This window comes from Leptosomus discolor, chromosome 5 (assembly GCF_034619465.1).
Source record: "Leptosomus discolor isolate bLepDis1 chromosome 5, bLepDis1.hap2, whole genome shotgun sequence".
Classification (NCBI taxonomy): Eukaryota; Metazoa; Chordata; class Aves; order Leptosomiformes; family Leptosomidae; genus Leptosomus; species Leptosomus discolor.
Window position 1 is genome coordinate 58,435,509 of NC_141395.1, and position 20,440 is coordinate 58,455,948.

At 36.7% G+C, this 20,440-nt stretch overlaps 1 protein-coding gene across 3 annotated transcripts in view; it reads left to right on the top strand.

Annotated features, from left to right (window-relative positions):
• VPS13B (vacuolar protein sorting 13 homolog B) overlaps positions 1–20,440 on the top strand; it is a 480,656-nt gene that overhangs the window by 45,168 nt on the left and 415,048 nt on the right. For 2 of the 3 annotated variants that reach the window (XM_086465733.1, XM_086465732.1), the window contains exons 3-6: positions 5,137–5,257; positions 10,176–10,343; positions 11,519–11,700; positions 14,709–14,883. In XM_086465733.1, the coding sequence (XP_086321859.1) occupies positions 5,137–5,257; positions 10,176–10,343; positions 11,519–11,700; positions 14,709–14,883 (646 nt within the window). Of the gene's footprint in view, positions 1–5,133; positions 5,258–10,175; positions 10,344–11,518; positions 11,701–14,708; positions 14,884–20,440 lie in introns of all 3 variants that reach the window. The other variant, XM_086465731.1, reaches the window with a different exon arrangement.

A 20,440-nucleotide genomic window follows, 5' to 3' on the forward strand; every position in this document is an offset into this window, starting at 1 on the left:
AGACAGACTCAGCTTGAGGATAACAACACACATTTAATACAAACGACCACCACCATCAAGGACAATGACAGATACAACCAGGCCTTAAACACAACACACCTTCCCCTCACCCCACCCCTCCGGCCTTCCCGGGCTCAGCTCTGCTCCCTCTTCCCCCCCAGCAGCGCAGGGGGCAGGGAATGGGGGTCACAGTCCGTCCGGCACAAGATGTCTCCGCTGCTCCTTCCCTCTCAGGGAGAGGGGCCCTCGCAGCCCTCCCCTGCCCCACCGCGGGGTCCCTCTCCCGGCAGACAGCCCTCCAGGAACTGCCCCAACGCGAGTCCTTCCCGCGGGGCCGCAGCTCCCCAGAACCCCCCAGCGCGGGTCCCTCCCGGGGCTGCCGCCCTCCCACCGACGGGCGGCTCCAGCGCGGCCGCAGTCGCGGCTGCTCCGGGCCCGGTCCCTGCTCCTCCGGCCCGGGGCCCTCCGCGGGCTGCAGGGCGACCTCGGGGCCGCCGCTGGGCTCCAGGGGCTGCAGGGGCTCAGCCGCCACCCCCCCGCGGGCCGCAGGGGAACCTCTGCTCCGGCACAGCTCCCCCTCTCCTGCCTCACTGACCGGGGTGTCCGCAGGGCTGTCTCTCTGCCGTCCCCCTTCTCTCTCCAACTCACCAACACAGACAGAACAAAGTGACAGAAATTAACTGGCTCTTTCACGCTAAAATATATTTATTTGCAGAGGCACCATTGGTCTGGCCTTGCCCAGAGCTGGGTCCGAAATTGGAGCCAGGGGAGCTTCTCGAAGCCTCTTACAGGAGCCACCTGTGTAGCCCCCTCCCCCACTGCCAAAACCCCTACCACAACCTCACGAGATACCAAACTACCACATCCCTGAAGGATGCCACAAGTAACCAGGCACCAGCTGGACTTTGTACCTCTGATCACAACCCTTTGAGCCCTGTGGTCCAGCACTTTTTCATCCAACTTGTCTCCCACTATCCAGTTGATATCTCACCAGTGGGAATAAAGTTTGTGCTTTGATAGGAGACTATCAAAGGCCTTGCTAAAATGATTTTATTCTGAATATTACTTTTAGTCTTGCTGCAGGCAGCAAACTACTGAGCCATGTAAGCACAGTGCACTAGCAGGAGATGAGTTCCTCTCTTGCAGTTTTTGCATGTTGCAATTTAAGATATGCTTTACAGAAATAGAAATAGGTATCTCTTACTGACTTGCAAAGCGTATTAAGGTCATTGGTTTAGAAATTACAAAGGAACATAAAAAGCAAACGTTTTGTAGATGAAGAGAGAGAAACAGTGATGGAGAACTCTCTGGAAGTAGACCAGAGAGTCTCTTTAAACCTTGCAATAACTGTTTTATATTGCAGTAGAAAATTGAGGAACTCTCATGTAAATTTGCCAGCCTAGGTGTCTTTAGCATGTTACTTATGACTTGCATGGTTTTAGAAGTAACCATAGTACTCTCTAAAAACATTTCAGCTGAGTACTTAGTCTGACACATTTGCCCGAAGGGAAAAAGGAGCCTGGTTGTGCAAACTTCTATTTGTTCTGATCCAAGGTATATTTGTGTAATAACACCTGTAACAGGACCTCATGTTTAAAATTTTTAAGTTTTCTGGGCTTTGCCTATGATACAAGCTAGTGGGAAAAGATATTTTTGTAAATGAGTGCTATTTCCTTTAACTATCATCTCTCTAGATACATCCTGAGTATTTTCAGTTTTCCGCTGTTGTGACTGTGGTTTGGAATTGCTCTCATTAATGGTAAAATGAATGGGCATTCATCATAGCTCATGCTATATCTATAGTTATTAGCACTTTTAGAATGTAACTTCCTTCCCACCCCCCAGTATAATTTTGACTTTAACTTTAAAATGTTTGTCATCTGGTGTGAGGTGGATTTATGGCAGTGCAGTACTTTTAGTGCCTTTTGGCCGGGTGTTTCTGATGACATCACTGTGATCTAGACACAGTGTGTGACTCTAGTTGGTTCCAGTGTTAAATAGTTTCATAATTATGCTAGTTTTGGCAGTTTGCTTGGAACTTTTTCCCATCTCTTTAATGAACATGTTTTACTTCTGGGCTTATGAGACAGCCACATGTTGGAGAAATTAATAGTGTGCTCTTAAAGTTAACATTGAACAGAAGTGTGCAGATACAGAAAGTTTTTGGATATATGTCTAACGTAGGAATGTAGTTCCTATAAGGTCATGGCCACTGTCGTTATCTTCCAGTAACTGAAGAATGCAACATTTGCTTTATAACATATCAGTAGCTGTTGTGAAAAATAGTGTATTCATGCTCAAAAAACCACTGTACTGCTCTAAAACCTTTTTGATAATTGTGTAATGTAAGGAAATGAATGGATGTTATCACAGATTAAAAAAAACTTTTTTCAAATGTTTGGTTGGGTTGAATTCTTCTTAAACATAGGCATATTCTGTTACTTCATGTGGATTAAGGCCCATACATGATAGGTATATTTCAGAGATGAATTTTTGTGTTGCATTTTGACACCATAGTGGAACAAATGTACATTTTTGTTTTGATTACTTCTAGGTCAAACTTGTTCTAAATGTTCACAGCCATTTTCCATCGCAACAGATTTGTAGTTCAGGGAAATATAAGCAGCTTATTGTCTTAAATTTATTTATATGTTAAGATTTGAGACTTTGTTTCAAAATTAATACAATCTAAGGGTTCTCTGCTGCTTTCCTTTAAAACAAACAAAATCTCTCAAACCCCAGTGTGCTAGTGTGTATTCCTAACTCTGTGGAAGTGGTAAAAGCTTAAACCATTTTTATTTCATCTTTAAGTTTTAGTAGTACTCTATATGTTTAAAACATTGAATGGATTTTGCATGAAGTTATGAGAAGATTCATTGAATGTGGTCAGGTCACTACATAGAAAAGTTAAACTTTAATGTAGTCAGGCTTGATATGGTTAACACTTCAAAAATAGAATGTCTTCCCCATCCCCCTGGCCTCCCTGTCTTTTTCTCGTAGCCAACATAAATATTAAAAGGCAAGTGTAATGTGATCCTATTAGATTAAACCATTAAATAGTTGTACCACAGCATTCTATACAATCCATAAGTGAGCTCAGGAAAGAAGGAAATGTGCTGATTGAGCTGTTTGGTCACTGACATCTCTATTTTTTTACACGTTCCAAACATAAATAGCAATATGGCGACTCATCTGAAAAAAATATTTTTTCATGCTATGAACTAGTTTCCAAGAAAGAGGGCACGGTTAAAAGTTATTTCAAAAATTTTAGCTTAAAAGTCTAAGATCTAAATTTTCTTGGTAAGCTGGAGATGTGAAGGAGAGATGAGCTTTTCTGATTTCAAAATACACATGTTGATAATGAGACTTCTGTCACCCCAAGTTTGAAGATAAAGAGCTTCAAGCTGTCATTATTGCTCAGGTATGCCATGAAGAGAGTGTTGGCTTTCTAATGAAATTGCATCGTCATTAAAAGTTCTGAGAGAGGCTTCAGGCGACTCACGTTCCTTGATGAAAAGCATCAGAAGGTTGTCAGAGATAAGAAATCAAACAAATGCCCTCCAAACAGAGTTGATGCTAAACACCCATTTCATTTTTTTCATGCGTTGGAAGGGAAAAGTCCTGTATGACTGAAATGGATGAATAACAATAAATTAAAAAAACAACGATCAGCTTGTTTCAGTACTATATTAATGACTGGAAAATCTCAGATCCTTTATGGTAACTCATCCTTCTTTTAGAAGCTATCTTCCACCCTTCTAATGTGTGAATGGGTCTGTCTGATGCAATTTCTCCGAAGAAGTTCAGACTTATATTTTTAATTTTTTTTCCAGCCTAAGATTAAATTGCTCATCATCTTTTTTTCTTATTGAAATGCTATTTCTACATTATCAGAGATAAAAACAGGGATTCTGTTTTTCTGAATACAGTGGAAAGAAAGAAACTCTCCCTTCAATTGTTTTTGAAGACGTAGACTTTTATTTAAAAAGTATCATTACATGCACCTTTTAAAAAAAAATTTTCATGCAAAACCCATTAAGAAGCAAGTAATGTGAAGGTATCATTTTCTAATTTCTCTGAGATTATTAAAAAATGTTAGGCAGTGTGCAGGGAAACACATGATCTGTCCTGCAGAAAAACCCGGCACTGTTTAAGCTGTTTGCTTTTTGGTGGTTAGAGGACTTAAGAATATTATAGCTTCATACTGCAGTACTTGACATTTGTTCCCCAAACTTTCTTTTTGTGAACACATTGTGTGATCCTAGCGTTTTGCTCTTTTTCTGTAAGAGACTACATCTATCAAAGACATAATTTGGCTTGGGTCAAAAGTTGTGAGAATTTGCTTCCTCTCTAACCTGCTCTTCGAATACACTTACAAGAATATTTACATTACTTTTCTTGGCTTTTTTGCACTTGAGTCTTGTGGTTAAACTGTCATTCTCGAATGTAATGGGAATACTAGTGGGGTATTTAAAACTCTAAATTCAGCTAATTAAGATTTTCTTGCGTCTGCAAATTTGATCTTGTAAGGCTTATCATATTTTGTAATTATGAGCTGTGTTTCCTGCTTCTGAACTTGTAAAGGTGAATAAACTGTACAGAAGCTCAAGATGAGCAGGTGCCCTCAGTTTGTTTATCTCTTCTGCGGCCATGTTTCACTACTTTAGAAATCTGCAAAAATAATTTGCTTTGTGAATCAGCTTCAATTAGCTGTATTAGGAAGGACATGACTGACATCTTGGGACTGTCTGAGGTGGGTTTCATGAGTAGGCATGTAAGCTCATAAAATTCAATAGCTTCTCATATTTGTTTTGGTAGTCTGCAGGGCTCTGTCTGTTTTTAAAGGAATGTTTCAGGAGAAATGCAGCTAGACGAAATGTGTTCAATTGAAATTAGTAATTAAATCACTGAGGCTTTTTTAAAAATAAAAGTTAAAGAAAGTATTAATACTGAATAATTTTTTATGTTGTCCAACTAGTTTTCTAATAATTTCTGTAGTTAGATGCATGTACAGGATTGAATTGATGGAAAAACAGTAATAGAAGCTTAATTTACCAAATCTTTACAAAGTCATTCTCTCAGCATTTATTTTCTTTTCATTTGGTTCACTCAGTTGCTTTTTTTTTTCTCTAGCAGGAAGACCACGAAAGTTGTGGTTCCAGTTCAACAAACCGCAGTACCACGGAAAGCATGAAATCAGCAGTAAAACCACGACGAGTTCAGCAATCTGCTTCTCCTGACCCTGATTTACCTCCAGGTAATCCATAATTTCTGAAACTGGATTGGATTTGAGTGACAGAAAATGCCTAAATTGCATTCAGGTGGCCTCAGGGTCTAAGTTAGACTGTTATATCTCTGTCCACCTACAAATCATGTAAAGGTGAGTGAAATACTTAAATATTGTGAAATAGAACCCAATTGCAGTAAAATGTGGCTAAATTGAAACAAATTGCAATAACACGTAGGAGGTGTTAAAAAAACATGTTGATGTAGCACTTAGGGACATGGTTTAGTGGACATGGTGGTGTTAGGTTGACGGTTGGACTTGGTGATCTTAAAGGTCTGTTCTAACCTAATGATTCTAGGACTCTAATCCTTACATCTTTCTTTCCGCTTTGTTGAATCCTTAACATTACAGAACTTGTAGTGCAAAGACGGATTAGCATGTACTATAGGGGCAGTGTGTTAGATTTTTATCCTTTGCTGCTTTGGTTCTTCTGTTTCAGATCACTCTGTTTTCTACTGCTCATTAACTAGTCAGTGGTTCACATTAAGTTATTTTCTTGTATTTTTTAGACATTTTGTTTTCAAATTCGTACAATAGTTTTAAAGGTAAGGTTTTCTCTATATAAGAGTAGTAATTCTGAGAGATGTTTCTTATTGAGTCCTGTATCTACTGGTAGAGAAGTTTACCACTTTTCTTTTCCTTCTTTTTTTTTTTTTTTTTAAAAATGTTTTTCCCTTCTGATGTATAATTTGGCTCAGTTGAACTTCTAAGATATTTATGTGATGTAAAAATGCCTAAGAAACTATACGTTTAGAGTACTATTGCCTCTGAGTTTGCACAGTAATTTGGAGTATGAGGTGGTGTTTTGTGCAGAAAAATGGAATTGGAGAGTACTGGAATGAATTGCAATTTGCCTTCTTGGGGCATGTAATTTTAGATGGGTTAAAGACATGACAGTTTTGTGTTGGGCTTTTTTCATCTGTGTTTTGTTAACAGAAAGTTAATGCTTGCCTCAAATCAAAAGAGAACATTGAAGTTTAGTGTGTGGTATATTATGTACTACAGAGTATCATCTTGCTTTGGAATGGGTGCTTGAGGAGCCAGATCTGAAGGCTCTCTTAAAGCTCTGAGATCCTATGAGCTCCGGTGGCTTGGAATTGCAGGACTCTTGGCCTCCACCGTCTCCTACCATGGACAGCGCTGCAGCTCTGGCAGTTCCTTGGTGGTTGATTCTGTGTGTCTCACCTGTGAACACCAAGAGTCAAAGGGTAGCCAAAGGGTTGGTTAGTTACGTTGCCTTCGGTGTCAGTTTTAGGATTTTTGTTCCTCAACTTTGTTTCTGTCAGTGTTATCTGTGGACCTCCCAGAAAGGTGTAGTCTTAGTGAAAGGCTGGAGGTCTGCTCATTGTAGTGTTGACATCTGATGAAGTTAAAACATTCCAAAAGATGTGTTTTCACAGATCCAGATGTAACACGCACATTGAAAATTGGTTTGCATGTCGTCTTTTATGGATATATCGTGGTTCTTAATGATTAGTGTGCTCATACAAATTGCACATACTGTAGCATATTATCAGATCTGGTGCCTTCTTATGTTACTATTTGATAGATTCTGTAGATGTACTTTGTGCTTCTGTGAGGCTGTAGGGCACTGTCACCCCCTTCACTGTCATCGCATTCCTTCTTCAATTGCATAGAGTGTGTTGGTAGTGAAGTCTAATGATTCAGAGAGCATTAGTGAAATCTTACCTTATTGAATGGGCTGTAAGTTACTTCCCATGTGGTGAAGTTATGTAAATACAGTTAGTTTTGGTTTTGTTTTTTCATGCATAAATAACACTGTTTAATATAGAGGTCCTACATGGTAAACAATCTTCATAAGGAGTGGAGGCCTCCTTGTAGGAAGATTTTATTCTCTGTGGTATAGGGTGTGGCTTTTCTAAGCTTTAATTTGCACATCCTGCATTTTAGTAAGATGAGTCATCTACTTAGATTTGTTTTAGTCTTTGGAGGATATAGGTATCATACTACTGTTGTAATTTGTTGAAAGATTTATTTGTCGTTTAGCTCTGCTGTGTTCTTGGAGATGGAGCTAGGCAGAGCTTAGCTAAAAAGGTAGCTTTGGTAACGATTGAGCACTGCTAAATTTAAAATGTTTGGATGTGACCAGTCTGATTATATAAATTCTGTTGAATCAATAATACCCTGTGGACTACAGTGCTACAGTATTTTGGAGGGTTGGATCTGAAACTGCATTTGTAGCTCATGCTGCACAGTGCAGCCTGATGGGTTCTGGAGAATTTGGAAGAAGCATACATGTGGATTTTGTGTTGCACCTCAGGATAGAATTTACACCTACAGATTTTCTAGCATTCTTAGTCACTTCGTCACAGAACACCTGAATTTTAGTGGCAAAGATGGTCATAGTAGTATATTTAAAAAATACAGGAATAAGAAAAAACTTCCACCTGTTTTATCCCACTTTTATGTAAAACAGAACCCTTCTTTTTACTTGAACTTGCTGATGTTTTTATTAGTTTGTTTTGAATAGCAAGAATTACAATTTCAATTCTTTTTCTTAAAAGACTGATCCTCACTCATGAGAATCTTATTCTAGTATATTTGAAGTTAAACTTAGAAAGCTGGTACCTGTATGGTACTTTTAACAATACACTCACCACTAATTTGGAAATGTCTTTGCAGAAATGTGAAACAAAGCTTTTATCAAATCTGTGACCTCCTTTAATTAGGAAGATAAAATTCTTCTCCCTCTTTTTATGCATTCAGGCAAAAAGACACACATTTGAAAGCGTTGTTGCACTTTTCCTGCATACTGTTGGCAACTATCAGTAGAATTTACTTTTTTTTTTTCTGCTGTGATGCTGGATTTGTAATGTTTTTGTCATTCACAGCAGGAAAATAAATTAAATTGACTCTGAAAGACCCTTGAAAGAAAAATATTGGAAAAACTTTGGACCCTTGGAGGGATAGCTTCCCTTTCTTCAATGAAATTATTAGCTTGCTTTAAAGTCATGATTAAATTACTGGTTATGATTTTATAGTTTCTAGTTATATATATAGTCTGCAAAATATTTCTATGCTGAACTTAAGAGCAACTGAATGCTTTGTGCTGGCTTCTATATATATATACAGGTCAGTTTACATCACTCTAGTGATGAATATGGGTCTCGTGCCCCTTAGGTTATTGAAATATACATCTGGTTTTCTGAATTCGTATAATGTTGCTATTTTAAGAAGTCAGCGAGAAAACTCTCAAAACCAAGTTATTCCACATATTTTTAAGTAGTTCTTTTCTTTTAGATTGACGTGCTAAAAAGGTAAAATCAGATTATGTTAGAAATCCAACAGTACTAAGCTGTCAGAATTTTGCCTGAATTTTGCCTTTCACTGCATTTCTGGATTTCCTGTTTCTGTAGACCGTGGTCTAAAACATTTTCCAGGTTTTAATACGGTTACAATCCTATTAAGGGGCAGGAGATGTTAAAATTCTATTTCTGTCTTGCTGGCTCAAAGGGTGCTCCAGAATAGTATAAAAAGAAGCAAGCTGAGTTATGATAAGAAATGTGATGTATTTTACAATGAAGATTTTAATATTGAAATACTTTTAAAATGTAGAAATGTACCTGATTAGAATAAAAATTTTCTGCTAATGTTAGCTGAAGACATGTTTTGTATTTAATAAAAGAGGTGATTGGAGCCTTTGAATGCTGAAAAAGGAAAAATGTCTTATGTCAACTGCATAAATTTGCAGTTGTGGAACTCAAGAAAATCACTTATGTAATGGTAAAATGTTCCATATACTCTAAGGTGAAAAGTAATATTTGAGTGTGAAAACGATGACTAGCTAGAAAAGACAGAGTAGAATTGAAGTAGCAACGTGAGTCTGCTCCTAATGTTTTGATGTTCATTTTAAGTTTTATTTGAATTAAAATTGTTGATATAAATGAGTCTTAATGCAAGTTTCAGAAAACTACTCTTGAAGCCCGTGGATTTAAACCTGTATCATTAACTGGCTTTTTTCAGCATAGTCACCAAACTAGACCCCTATAGCATGTATTAAATATATTTTTAGATAGAATGTAAGTAATATAAATTTTAAAACATAGAAATTTTAAGGCTTGTTTTTTTTCCAGCACAAATGAGTTAGCTCCATAGTTACATTCAGTACACATAAGAGACATGAATATGGGTAGTATTTAATTTCTTTACCATATTGGTAAAATATGAGTGTTTACTGCATACTGGGAGTTCACAGACGAGATCATTTTTCCAATCACATTATATCTGAAAAAATTTAAATGGATTTCTTCCCAACAGGCTTCAGTGCAGGTGCTTACTATTGGGGTTGTTGACAGAAATTGATTTTGTTATACCTCACAGGGGTCTTACTGAGCATGATGTGGATATATTAGCTTTTAGAATGAAAAAAAAAGTACTAGACACATTAATGTTTAGTTAACTTCCAAAAAAAACTAGGTGAGAGGGCAAATAGGTGTAATATATGCCACTTGAAAAGTAACCTAGCAACTGGTGTTCACTTTTCCAAACCTATTTCTAAATCTCTTTCCAGTACAAAGCTACTGTCCTTAAAATTCTTTGTCTACAGTAATCCAGAGTCTTCTGTTTTCTTAATTAATTTGAAAGTTCATTCTTGCCACCAAAAATTAATCACTTGCACCATGTTATATTCTTAGTATTTGCCATTTTTTTCTACAGTTTATTGCATTTCCAGGATGCTGATTAACTTAAAACTCTTCAACGTTCAGTGCAGTTAAGTCCTGTGACTTTTTGGATAAATAAAGAACAATGGTGCTTTGTTTGTTTTGATTTTAAAAAAGGATACAAGTTTGAAATAATGACTTTAGTAATAAATACATTTGGCATCATGTGTTCCTCATAATTTATACGAATTTGTTTTATTTTATAGGTTATGTTCAGAGTTTGATTAGGCGTGTTGTAAACAATGTCAACATTGTGATCAACAATCTCATATTAAAATATGTGGAGGATGATATTGTTCTCTCAGTCAATATCACTTCTGCAGAGTGCTATACAGTGGATGAGTTTTGGGATCGAGCATTTATGGATATCTCTGGTGAGTAGATTTTTTTTTTTTTTTTAGTTTTAGGTATCACAGTGGAAGTACTCTCAAATTCATATCAACATTTGCAAATCTAATGACAAAGGCTTTCTGTGTCAGAATTAAGATACATTCTGCCTGGTTTTATATCTTAGCAGTTTTTCCCTTGTCCTTCATTTTGAAGAGCCAATTATAATAATATACATTGATTCTTAATGCATATTGTATGATCACAGATAATTATACAACATGTTTTGTGGTCCTCTCTGCTCGTACTTGCCATCCTTCTGTGATCACGTTTCATTTTGTGCTTGCTGCTGGCAGTGAATGCTTAGGCAACCTGTTTCTATTTTTGTGAATGAGCAGTAGCATCTCTAGGCGTTCTGTTGCAATTGTTTGTGATGATCTTAAAACTCTCTAAATAGGCTGGCTAGAGAGGTCGTAAAATGTGCTGCACTGTAGTGAGCATGGCATACCAATTGCAAGATATGCTTCATTTCGTTTCACATTTTCGGGAAAAAAACCAACACAGCTTTTTGATTTTTATCTTGGTCTTCAGTATTTGAATGTCTTTGAATTACCAGCGTTCATCTGTAAGTCTAGGTGTTCTTACTGATCTTTGGTAGAGGTGGAATTTGGGCACAGTAAGAGTGTGTTAAGATCACATAGGTGATCTCTGGTAGAATGGGGAATTCAATTAATGGTTTGCTGAGCACTGGACCCATTTCTTTGTTCTGGCTAAAATTATTAGGAGCTAATACAACAAAATTAAAAAATATGTTTCATGTTAAGATCACCATAATAGCTCTTGTTTGCTTTGGAAGAGTCAAAATAAAACTTTGGGGGGAAATATGCAATATTCTTTCTGGGAGAATAATGAGAATAGTATTTATTGGTCTTATGCTTGCACATGAAGCAGTACTCCTGTTTTATAAACAGATCTAAGGTACAGTGAAGGGATGAAAATTTGAATTGGATATAACTAAGTTGTCCTCACTTTTTAAGTATTCAGCTGAAAGTCTGTGACATGTTAAATTATTCTCAATAGTCATATAAGCAAGTACTTTGCTGATGATTTAAATAATGACCACACAACTATTTTGTATATTTTTTTCTAGATAAGAAAATGTATGCATAACATATTTTTCTTAAGCAATATATTTTTTTAACCTATATACTTCTTTTAAAAGCCACCGACCTGGTACTGAGAAAGATGATCAACTTTTCTGACTGCACAGTATGTCTTGATAAGAGAAATGCTAGTGGTAAAATTGAATTTTACCAGGAACCTCTTCTGTACAAATGTTCCTTCAGGACTCGTCTGCATTTTACTTATGATAACCTGAACTCCAAAATGCCATCTATTATTAAAGTAGGTATCCAAAATAATTTTTTTTTTTTTGCTACTCACTTGTGAAGTTTTGAGGCTTTCCAAAATATACTTTGAAATTTAAAGTAAAATGAAAAGCTAATGCTGTTAGTTTTTGCTAATGGGATTTTTTGATTGTTTTTTTGTTCGTATGATGCAATTATTCTATATACAGTAACAGCATGTAAGTAAGGAAGAAATGCTCTCTAATATTTTCTATTTTTCCTGAGGTTTTAAAAAGAAAATATAATAATTTTAAGGAAAAAAAAGTCTGCAGATAATATCTTAAAGAGGAAAAAATGCTGTATGTTTTAAGGTACCTGCAATAAGATGCGAAGGATTTTTTTACTTATGTTGTTTCAAAGGTAGCTCGAACTCTCATAAATAACAAGAAACTTTGGGGTGTTAACACTATGTAATGAACCATGTGAAATGGATTAGCAAGCAAGCTCAGTTCCTAGTGACCAAGGGTGCGCTATTACTTGTGGACATCTGACACTAGGTGACATGTTTACGTTTTGCAGTGCAGAAGCGAAATGCTGAGTTGGTGGAGAGACTAAACTACCATTCACTCCTACTTTTTTTTTCCTGCTCTGAGTAGTCATACGTGTAGGGTTCATCTTCCCTCCCTTCCCCTCTCAAGGTGGTGCCCATTTGATTAATTGAGAACTGATTTTAAATTAAGACAAAGATTTTTATACCAGGCTTTTCCCAAGTCTTAATAAAAAATAATCTTCAGGTGTATGCACTGCAAAATAGTCAATTTTGAGACAAATTTTGATGGGTGTTTCTCAAGGAAACTGTAGCTTCAGTGCGTCTGAAGGGTAGATTACTGAATGCCAGCAGCTTGTGTTCTGATGGTTTGTTTCCCAGCTAAAGACAAAAGCCAGCAGCACTCAATCTTCAAATCTGTGAAGATCTCTATAATGAAAATTTCCATACTCTGTGTTATTCACTTGGTAAAGCACAGCTGCTTTTCAGTCTTGAGTGAGAGTTTCCAAGATTTCTTAGTTTCTAATAGCATATGCTCTTTTGGTTTCTGTCTCTGGGCTAGAATATTTTTATAACCTGTATAATTTTGACTGCTACGTCTATTGCAAAGTTTTGGCCTAATCTTTGTGAGTTTAGGTTGAGACTTTTCAGGGGAAGACAGTTCTTAAGTACTTAGATATGTATTTGCTTTTAAATTGGGAACACTAAACTTCTTTCAGTTTCGGGATGGCAATAGTATATGTGGGGGGAGGCAGCAAAACACGTGTTAAAATGGTTAGAGCTTTAAGTTTTTTGTTGCTTGTCTAGTTGAAATCATCATGGGATGAGACAACCATAAGACAGGTGAGCTGATTTGCACTGGGGATGTCAGTCCTGCCTCCCCTTATTTGCAGCAGCACTGACACTTGTCTGACCTGTCAGTCGTTTAAGTCAACTCACTATGTTGACAGAAGGCTAACTGGACAAGAAGAATTAGAGTTTTCTGCTGGTTTTAGGAAGATAAGTCAACTTACTGAGGGGCAGATGAGTTCCATGGGCAATGTAAGAGCAGGATCATGATGGGAGGGTAGTACCATACAAGAAATCCAGGAGTGTAACATAATTTCAATTAAGCCACTATATAATTATGTTCGTTGCCTACAGTGCTACTTAGTGTTCCTGTGCTTCACTAGGATATATGCCCCTTTTGTGAATTTTAAAAAGGCTTCTGGCAAAATAATCTTTTTTTTTTCTTCCAAATCTTAAGACAGTTACTTGCTCATTATCCTTCCTATTGTTTGTCTGTTTATTATCGAGAACTTCTAATCAGCTGGTCCAGAAAGATTGGTATTGGAGGATTAATTTTTAATTTCCAGAATGGATTTCAGTTTTACATGCTATTTTCTTTCAGAGAATTTTAAATAAAAGCAGAATTCTGATACCTAAAATCTTTCCTCTAGTCTATATGAATGGCTGATACTGTGTTGTCACTCATTCTGTATGACTGAGGCTGTGGCTTTATTACTATGCTCATATAAATTTGTTAGGGAAGTCTTATTAGTATTGCATATTTTTATACAAGTATTTATTTTGCTGCTGTATTTCTACTTGCCCATGGATGTGCAGTACTGTTTACAAAGTAATTTTTCATGTTTCGTGAATTGGATTGCATTAAGGCCAACAGTGATGTGTAGTTACTTTCTATTTCCATTATTTTCACCCACAACATTGAGAAACTGGACCTGGAGCTAGAAATATGTCTAATGTTACAGACAGTAATTACAACAATTTTACGTTATGCGAGTCTTATTTTAATGAAAGGTAGCTTTCTTACCAAGTCTGGTTTTTGTCTTTTTAGCATGATCACATACTCATAAAAATATTCTGAAGTATTAAATAAAATGGCTAAAATATTTAAAGAAGGATAAATTTTCATCCTAGTAATTACATTCTTTGCAAAGCTTGCTTTCATTTAGAGAAAACTGCTTAATTGCATGTTTGAACTGGAATATCCGGAGAAGCCGGTTTTCTGCGCTTCAGTTGGAATGAATCCTCCCCCCACCCCCCCCCACCCCCCCGCTTTAATTGTCCATTTGCAACAATGTTGGGAGTGGGAGAGAATCAAAATGAAGGACCTCGTATTAAAAGCAGTGTATCTAGGTTTTCCTTAGCATGCAGAGATTTTTATAAAACTCTATAATGAAAATAAAAGTTTAATCAGATGCACTTATGTGACTTATGTTTTAGAAATTTCTTCAGCAACAATTGTAAACAAAAAAAAATTTATATATATATATATATATATGCAAAATACATTACATTTGACTTTTCAACCTGAACATCTCTTGTTAACAACCTAAAGAATCCATGTTCTTGACAGTCATTGTTTGCAGCCTTTTGCCTTGTGTTATATTGCAGCTTTTGTTTTTGGAAATTAGAATACACGTACAAAATGAGTATGGAGTTGTAGGGTTTAAAAGTTGGCTTTCGTGATGACAGAGCTTTATTATTATTTGCCTTTGTTCTCTTCCATGTTATAGATTCACACGTTAGTTGAAAGTTTGAAACTTTCAATCTCTGATCAGCAGCTTCCTATGTTTATACGTATAATGCAACTTGGAATTGCTCTTTATTATGGAGAAATAGGTAACTTCAAAGATGTGGAAAGTGAAGATTTGATTTGCCACACTAAAGATACGTTGGGAAATATCACAGGTAAATACTTTTATAAAAGAAATGTAAAAACCATTAGTTTCTTCACTTCTTACAAATAAAAATGGCCAAGGCTAGTCATGGCAAAGTATCTTGGCAGCCTGCATTTTGTTTGAGGCGATTCACTGTGCTGGGTAAGTATGCAGTGCTGTAATATCTTTCTCATGTTATGTTCTGATGGTCCTGACTAAAGCGAGGTTAAACTTTATCTAAAAACACCTTTTTAGGACTTGTGACACATAGGGTACTTCGGATTTATCTGTCTCTGTATTGTGCAACAAGGCACCTGTCCTTAGGCAACTTTGACTTTTCTCTTTCATTTAGTTTCAATGTGGCTGCTGCCAGTCCTGAAGTGATGTGTTTTTCCATCTTTCTTTGAAACTTCTTACCGAGAACAGATAGATACATCGGCATGTGTTCTAAATGGCAGAGTGTTACTTTGTGCTGTGTTTTTAGCAGTTCTGTCCTTTTACATTTTCTGGTCTGCTTTGCCTTTATATTTTTGTGTAACGTATATTTCCTCTTGTACGTGATCTTTCATGGTGACTTCCTGTGACATGATCTTTTGAGGAGCATTGCACTGATAAGGTGAATTCTCTTTATCTTTGTGTGATGACTTCCCATCTGCTGCTTCCCAGATATTGCTAGGGTTGCAACAGTGATGCATTTTGAGCTGTGAACCTTTCATTCCAGCCTTAATTTTATGTGGCTTTGCTAGGAGCTACCAACTTTGCTACTGTATCTTTATTTTTTTTCTAGTTGTATCATGTCATGTATTCAAATGTTGAGGTTTTGTTGGGTGAATTGTTAGGAGTTTGCAGCAACATAGGAAAGGCATGTAGATGCTTAATTGTTAAAATCTATGGAAAATAAAATTTCGAAGTAAACATTAGAGCTTATATGCTTTTCTGTTTATTCACTTCTATGTAAAATATAATCACAGAATATTTGAGTCAAGCAGTCATAGTGATTTATATCATACTATCTTTTTTAGTAATTTAATCAGGAATGTCATCGTCTTGAACATCCAAACTTTAATCTGAAGTTTTTAGTTTTGGCACTAAATAAAAGAGAAGAGGGAGAATGGACTGTCATTCTGAATTCTGAATTTGCTTGCTTCTTTTTGATTTTGTAGAGCAGAAGTAAATTTATTTGTCAAAACAGGGAGCTTGGAGATTTGTGTTTTAATTTTAATCTCCCCAAGACATAGGTTTTGGATATATTTCCAAGGTTGAATTTGGATCTGAGGGAGTAGGAAGAGATATTTACCACACAGCCAAGAGCATGATAACTTCTGGAAAATTCTTGGAATTATATGTGAAGGTGATGTGGCACTCTTAAGCAATGCTTATGTTTATAGTATTACAACAGCTTAAAACTTTGTGTAAACTATTACATTAATTCATTTTGTTCTGTTTAAGAAATATACAATTTTAATTTATTTAAGAAGTTTGTAATTTTTTTTTTATCCTGTGTTGCTGTCTTCTCTGGTTTCAGGGAAATAAATACGTTATTGGAAAAATGACAGCAGTGGAATTTTTTTGCCAAAATATAGCCTTCAGTGTTGGTTGGCACAGATAAGAGTTTCACTGGCAAGCCAGATGTATAATTCTTTGTCATGCTCCTGCTATGTGGAACTGAGGAAATAAATAAGATGTCTGTAAATAGTTTTCTTGTGTTTTCTCTAAAGCTCAAATAGTTTTCTGCACTAGCGACTATTTGCTTTACAAGAAACGTGGAGTTTGTTACCCAAGATACATGATTAGAAGCACCTAATTGATATTCTGAAAATATTAACTTAATTTTCTCCTGAGACTTAAAAAGCATACAGTTTTCAGAAAAATCAGTAGTGTGCATTTTAAGAACTCCTTGCATCTAACCAATGTTTTAGTTGTACTATTTGCAGGAGAAATGGTGAAGAACTTTTCTGTGAAGAGTTGCATTACTCTTGCTTTCAGACAGAGTTGTCTCTGTACTACAAATATCTATCTTTCATTCCCATCAAAGTGCACCTGCATGTGGCCAAGTTTTCATGCCGTAGAGAATTATGATGTATTTAGAGTTGCTTGAATTTTGTGGCTGAATTCCTGGAGCTACTAAGGCGAGTAGGGCCATTTGAATATTGGAAAGACATTGAAAGAATGGAGAAATCATATAACTCAATATGAGAACAGCTGGGACTGGTAGGCAGTGTTTCAGATGAAAAGATCTGAGGATTGGAGACAAAGATTAGTTGGATAATGAGAAAACGGGGATGAACAGCTGTAACTGCGGAAGGGGATGGAAGTCAGATAGGAGAAGTATGTGGGTTTTGTTTGTTTGGCTTCTTTTGGTTAGGGTGTGAGATGAGTGGTGAAACATATAGTTCAAGTGAAGATTAAGTATAAAACAAAAGGCATCTGCCTACAAGTACTCGGTCTTTTCTGCATCTGGAATGGAATATGAGATTCTTGTGTCCAAATAAGAGTAAAATTTTTGGCAATGCATCTCTTGTCATCCTTATTTCTGATACGTGTCCTCAGGAAGGTTGAATTGCAATTGCTGTCTGTAAATCTCATTTGCATGCTTCTTTTGAACAACTGTGAATGTGACTTCCTAGTTTTTCATAAAATAGCCATCTAAAAGAAATAATATCACGTAACTTCACACTGATGTATGCAAGAGTTATCAGAAGGGTCAGAAATTAGACTAAGGTTGCAATGACAAGAACTACCAAGGAAGAAATCTGTATTTTGCTATGCAATTTTTGTTCAACTGCGCTGTACTCAAACATTGTCATTGTACTTATTTATACGATCATATCTATTTGACAGAATTACCTCCTTCAGAATACGAACCAGAAGGTGATTGTTGGGTTGCCAAGCCAGAGCTGTAGAAACAGTTTTAGAAGTCCTTTTCTATCTTCATGGCAAAATATTTTGCCACATACAGGCTGAAACTGTTACCAGCTGTTTTTTCCTTCGTACCATTTATGCTTGTTTTTTTGCATAGTGTTTAATATACATTTAGGCATATGTAACACAAATAAATAAAACTTTTAAATATCTCATTTTTTTCCCCTCATTCAGTGCAGTTAGGCAGGAGTGACAAATTGATATTAACCAAGTTACCCATACCATCAGTTTGTGAGTTTACTTTTTTTTAGTTCTGACTTCATATTGTATCTGTGCATGAGAAGGAAAAAAAGACGCTGCTTTCTTAGCACTTCATGGTGCATTTGTCATTCCAACCACAGATTTGAACTTTTCTGAGGAAACTTCAAATGTGCTACTATTTTCAGAAAAAAAGTAAGTAATCAAGTGCCATAATAGATGACATGCATTATCTACCGAGCTAAATTAGCCACATTTTTTTTCCAAGAGTAACGCTTCATAAAATCCAAGACTAGTTCCACTGGAATTGTGCCTAAATTCTTTACAGTTTAATAATGTACAGACCTCCTTTATAGATTATATAACTCTTTGAAAGTGTTCTGAAGATTTGTTAAACAGTTTAACCCAGTATTTATTAGTAATCAGTCCCCACCCTTTCAGTTTAAAGAATTTACTGGGTTCAATTATCACTAAGTCTTTGTCTTTTGGTTGGAACTTATTTTTCTTATGTTGTTGTTGACATAGTAAGTTCAGTCGCCTATCCACATGTAAGAACATGCCAGCAGCAATTTGTTTGTTCTTGTATATCCAAATGTAAGATCAAGACCTTGAGATCTGGCAGCAGGGCAGCACGTGTCATAAACGTATATTTTGCTGCCTGAGTAAAGTGTGCTCAAATTTTGTTAAGCTGAAAGCATTCAAAATACACAGGTGAAATTACAGGTCAGAAATACAGGTAGAAACTCATTTTAGTTTGGTATGTGAATTTGCTTAGTACTGCATGCATTCTGAACCATGCTTTTCTGCTCAGGGCTGGACAGGGCTTTTGCTTCTGAGGCATTGAGGGCCGCCTGAATTGTGGGCTTGGATGTCTGACTGTCCTGGTAGTGTGAAGGAGGAAATTGATGTATTTCAGTGCAGAGAGATACAAAAGTGAGAAGGGTTTGGACAACAGCCTATGGCAGAACCAGCAGTTGTACTTGTGGTGGGCTGGAACTTGGGAATAAGCTTTTGGTTTGTGGTGGAAAAAACTTGGCTAATGTAACTAGAAATGAAAATGATTCAGGCATGAAAGAGGACGAGAAACCAGGATGCAAGGGAGAGCTGGAATTTAATTGGATACACTTCCTGCGGTTGATGATCTAAGGCTGAAATACTAGAGCTGGTTAAGTAGACAATGATCAGAGAGATTTGAAGAACAGAAAAAGCTCAAGCAGAGGAAGTCTAGCACTCGCTGGACAAAGAAATACGAACAGTGGATTAGAAATTAAAAGTTGCATGATTGAGGGAGAGATTCAGGGCAGGTGGGCAGACAACTGAGATGGGCGTACATGGTGATGTTAGGAAATGCTGAGTAGGAAGCTTGGGACATGTGAGAAGCTGGAATCATGAGCAGTGTGAGCTACAGAGATTGCTTTTAACAGCTTGTGGTGCCACCTCCTCTGACTGCCTTGAGATTCTGTATTATAAAATTTCAGTTGTTTTTTCTTCCATGAAATGAAATCTGTGACAGATGTGATTGCAGCGTATGAAGCATGTTTCCCAGGTGTAAAATGGCAATAACAACACATCCCAAAGGAATATTTTGAAATTTTCTGTGGTGATCTTTACTCTCAAAACACTAAATGAAAATAAAGCCGGCCTTAGTGAATGTGAGTAGCTAACACTTTTACACCACTAAACAGGATAAAATGTTGCATAGATCCTATAAAACTCAAATTTTTAATGTGCCAAAGTGCTCCTTATTGAAAACTTGGTGATAAGAACAGTAGCGTGGGGAATTTTTTGGGATACCAATGGAACAAAAAGCAGATTAAGAGAATGAGTTTAACATATTGCCAGCTTTTGGCTGAATATGAGGTTTGAGTTGACTGAGAAAACCAGGTGCAAATAACTTGTGACAGCAAGAAATTCTGGGTGAGCGTTAGTTGTTGGAAAAGAAATTGACTCCAACATTCTATTAGGATAAAACCGGGAGAACTGAAATAGATTTATTTATCCATACTTGACTGAGGAGAAGCAGCTGTGCACTGTGTTAAAGAGTTTGGGTAGAGGAGAGTTATTCGTAAAAGTGGAGAAAATGAGCCCTAGTTTGCCTGAAATGGTGTCAGGATAAAAGGTTGTGTGTGTCAAATTACACTTTCCTGTGTATTTTTCATGTTTTTCATTTCACGTCCCTGTCTGTCTTCTCTTGAGGGTTAGAGAGATGGAGATATATATGTGATCTATGTACTGGGGTACCTAATAGTGTTTCAGCTCTTCATGTTTTCATGTGTTTTGTGGCATAAATGACCTGTGCAGTAAACCCTACCTATAGTCTTGGTTTCCCCCTGCCTCCAGTCATCTAGCTCCATTATTGGAGCTTCTTCCTTGCCTGTATACTTTGGTATCCTCCCAAGGAACAGTAGGCATACTTGCAATTCATATTTCACGGACTGTAAAGATGCAGCGTACACAGACACCTGCAG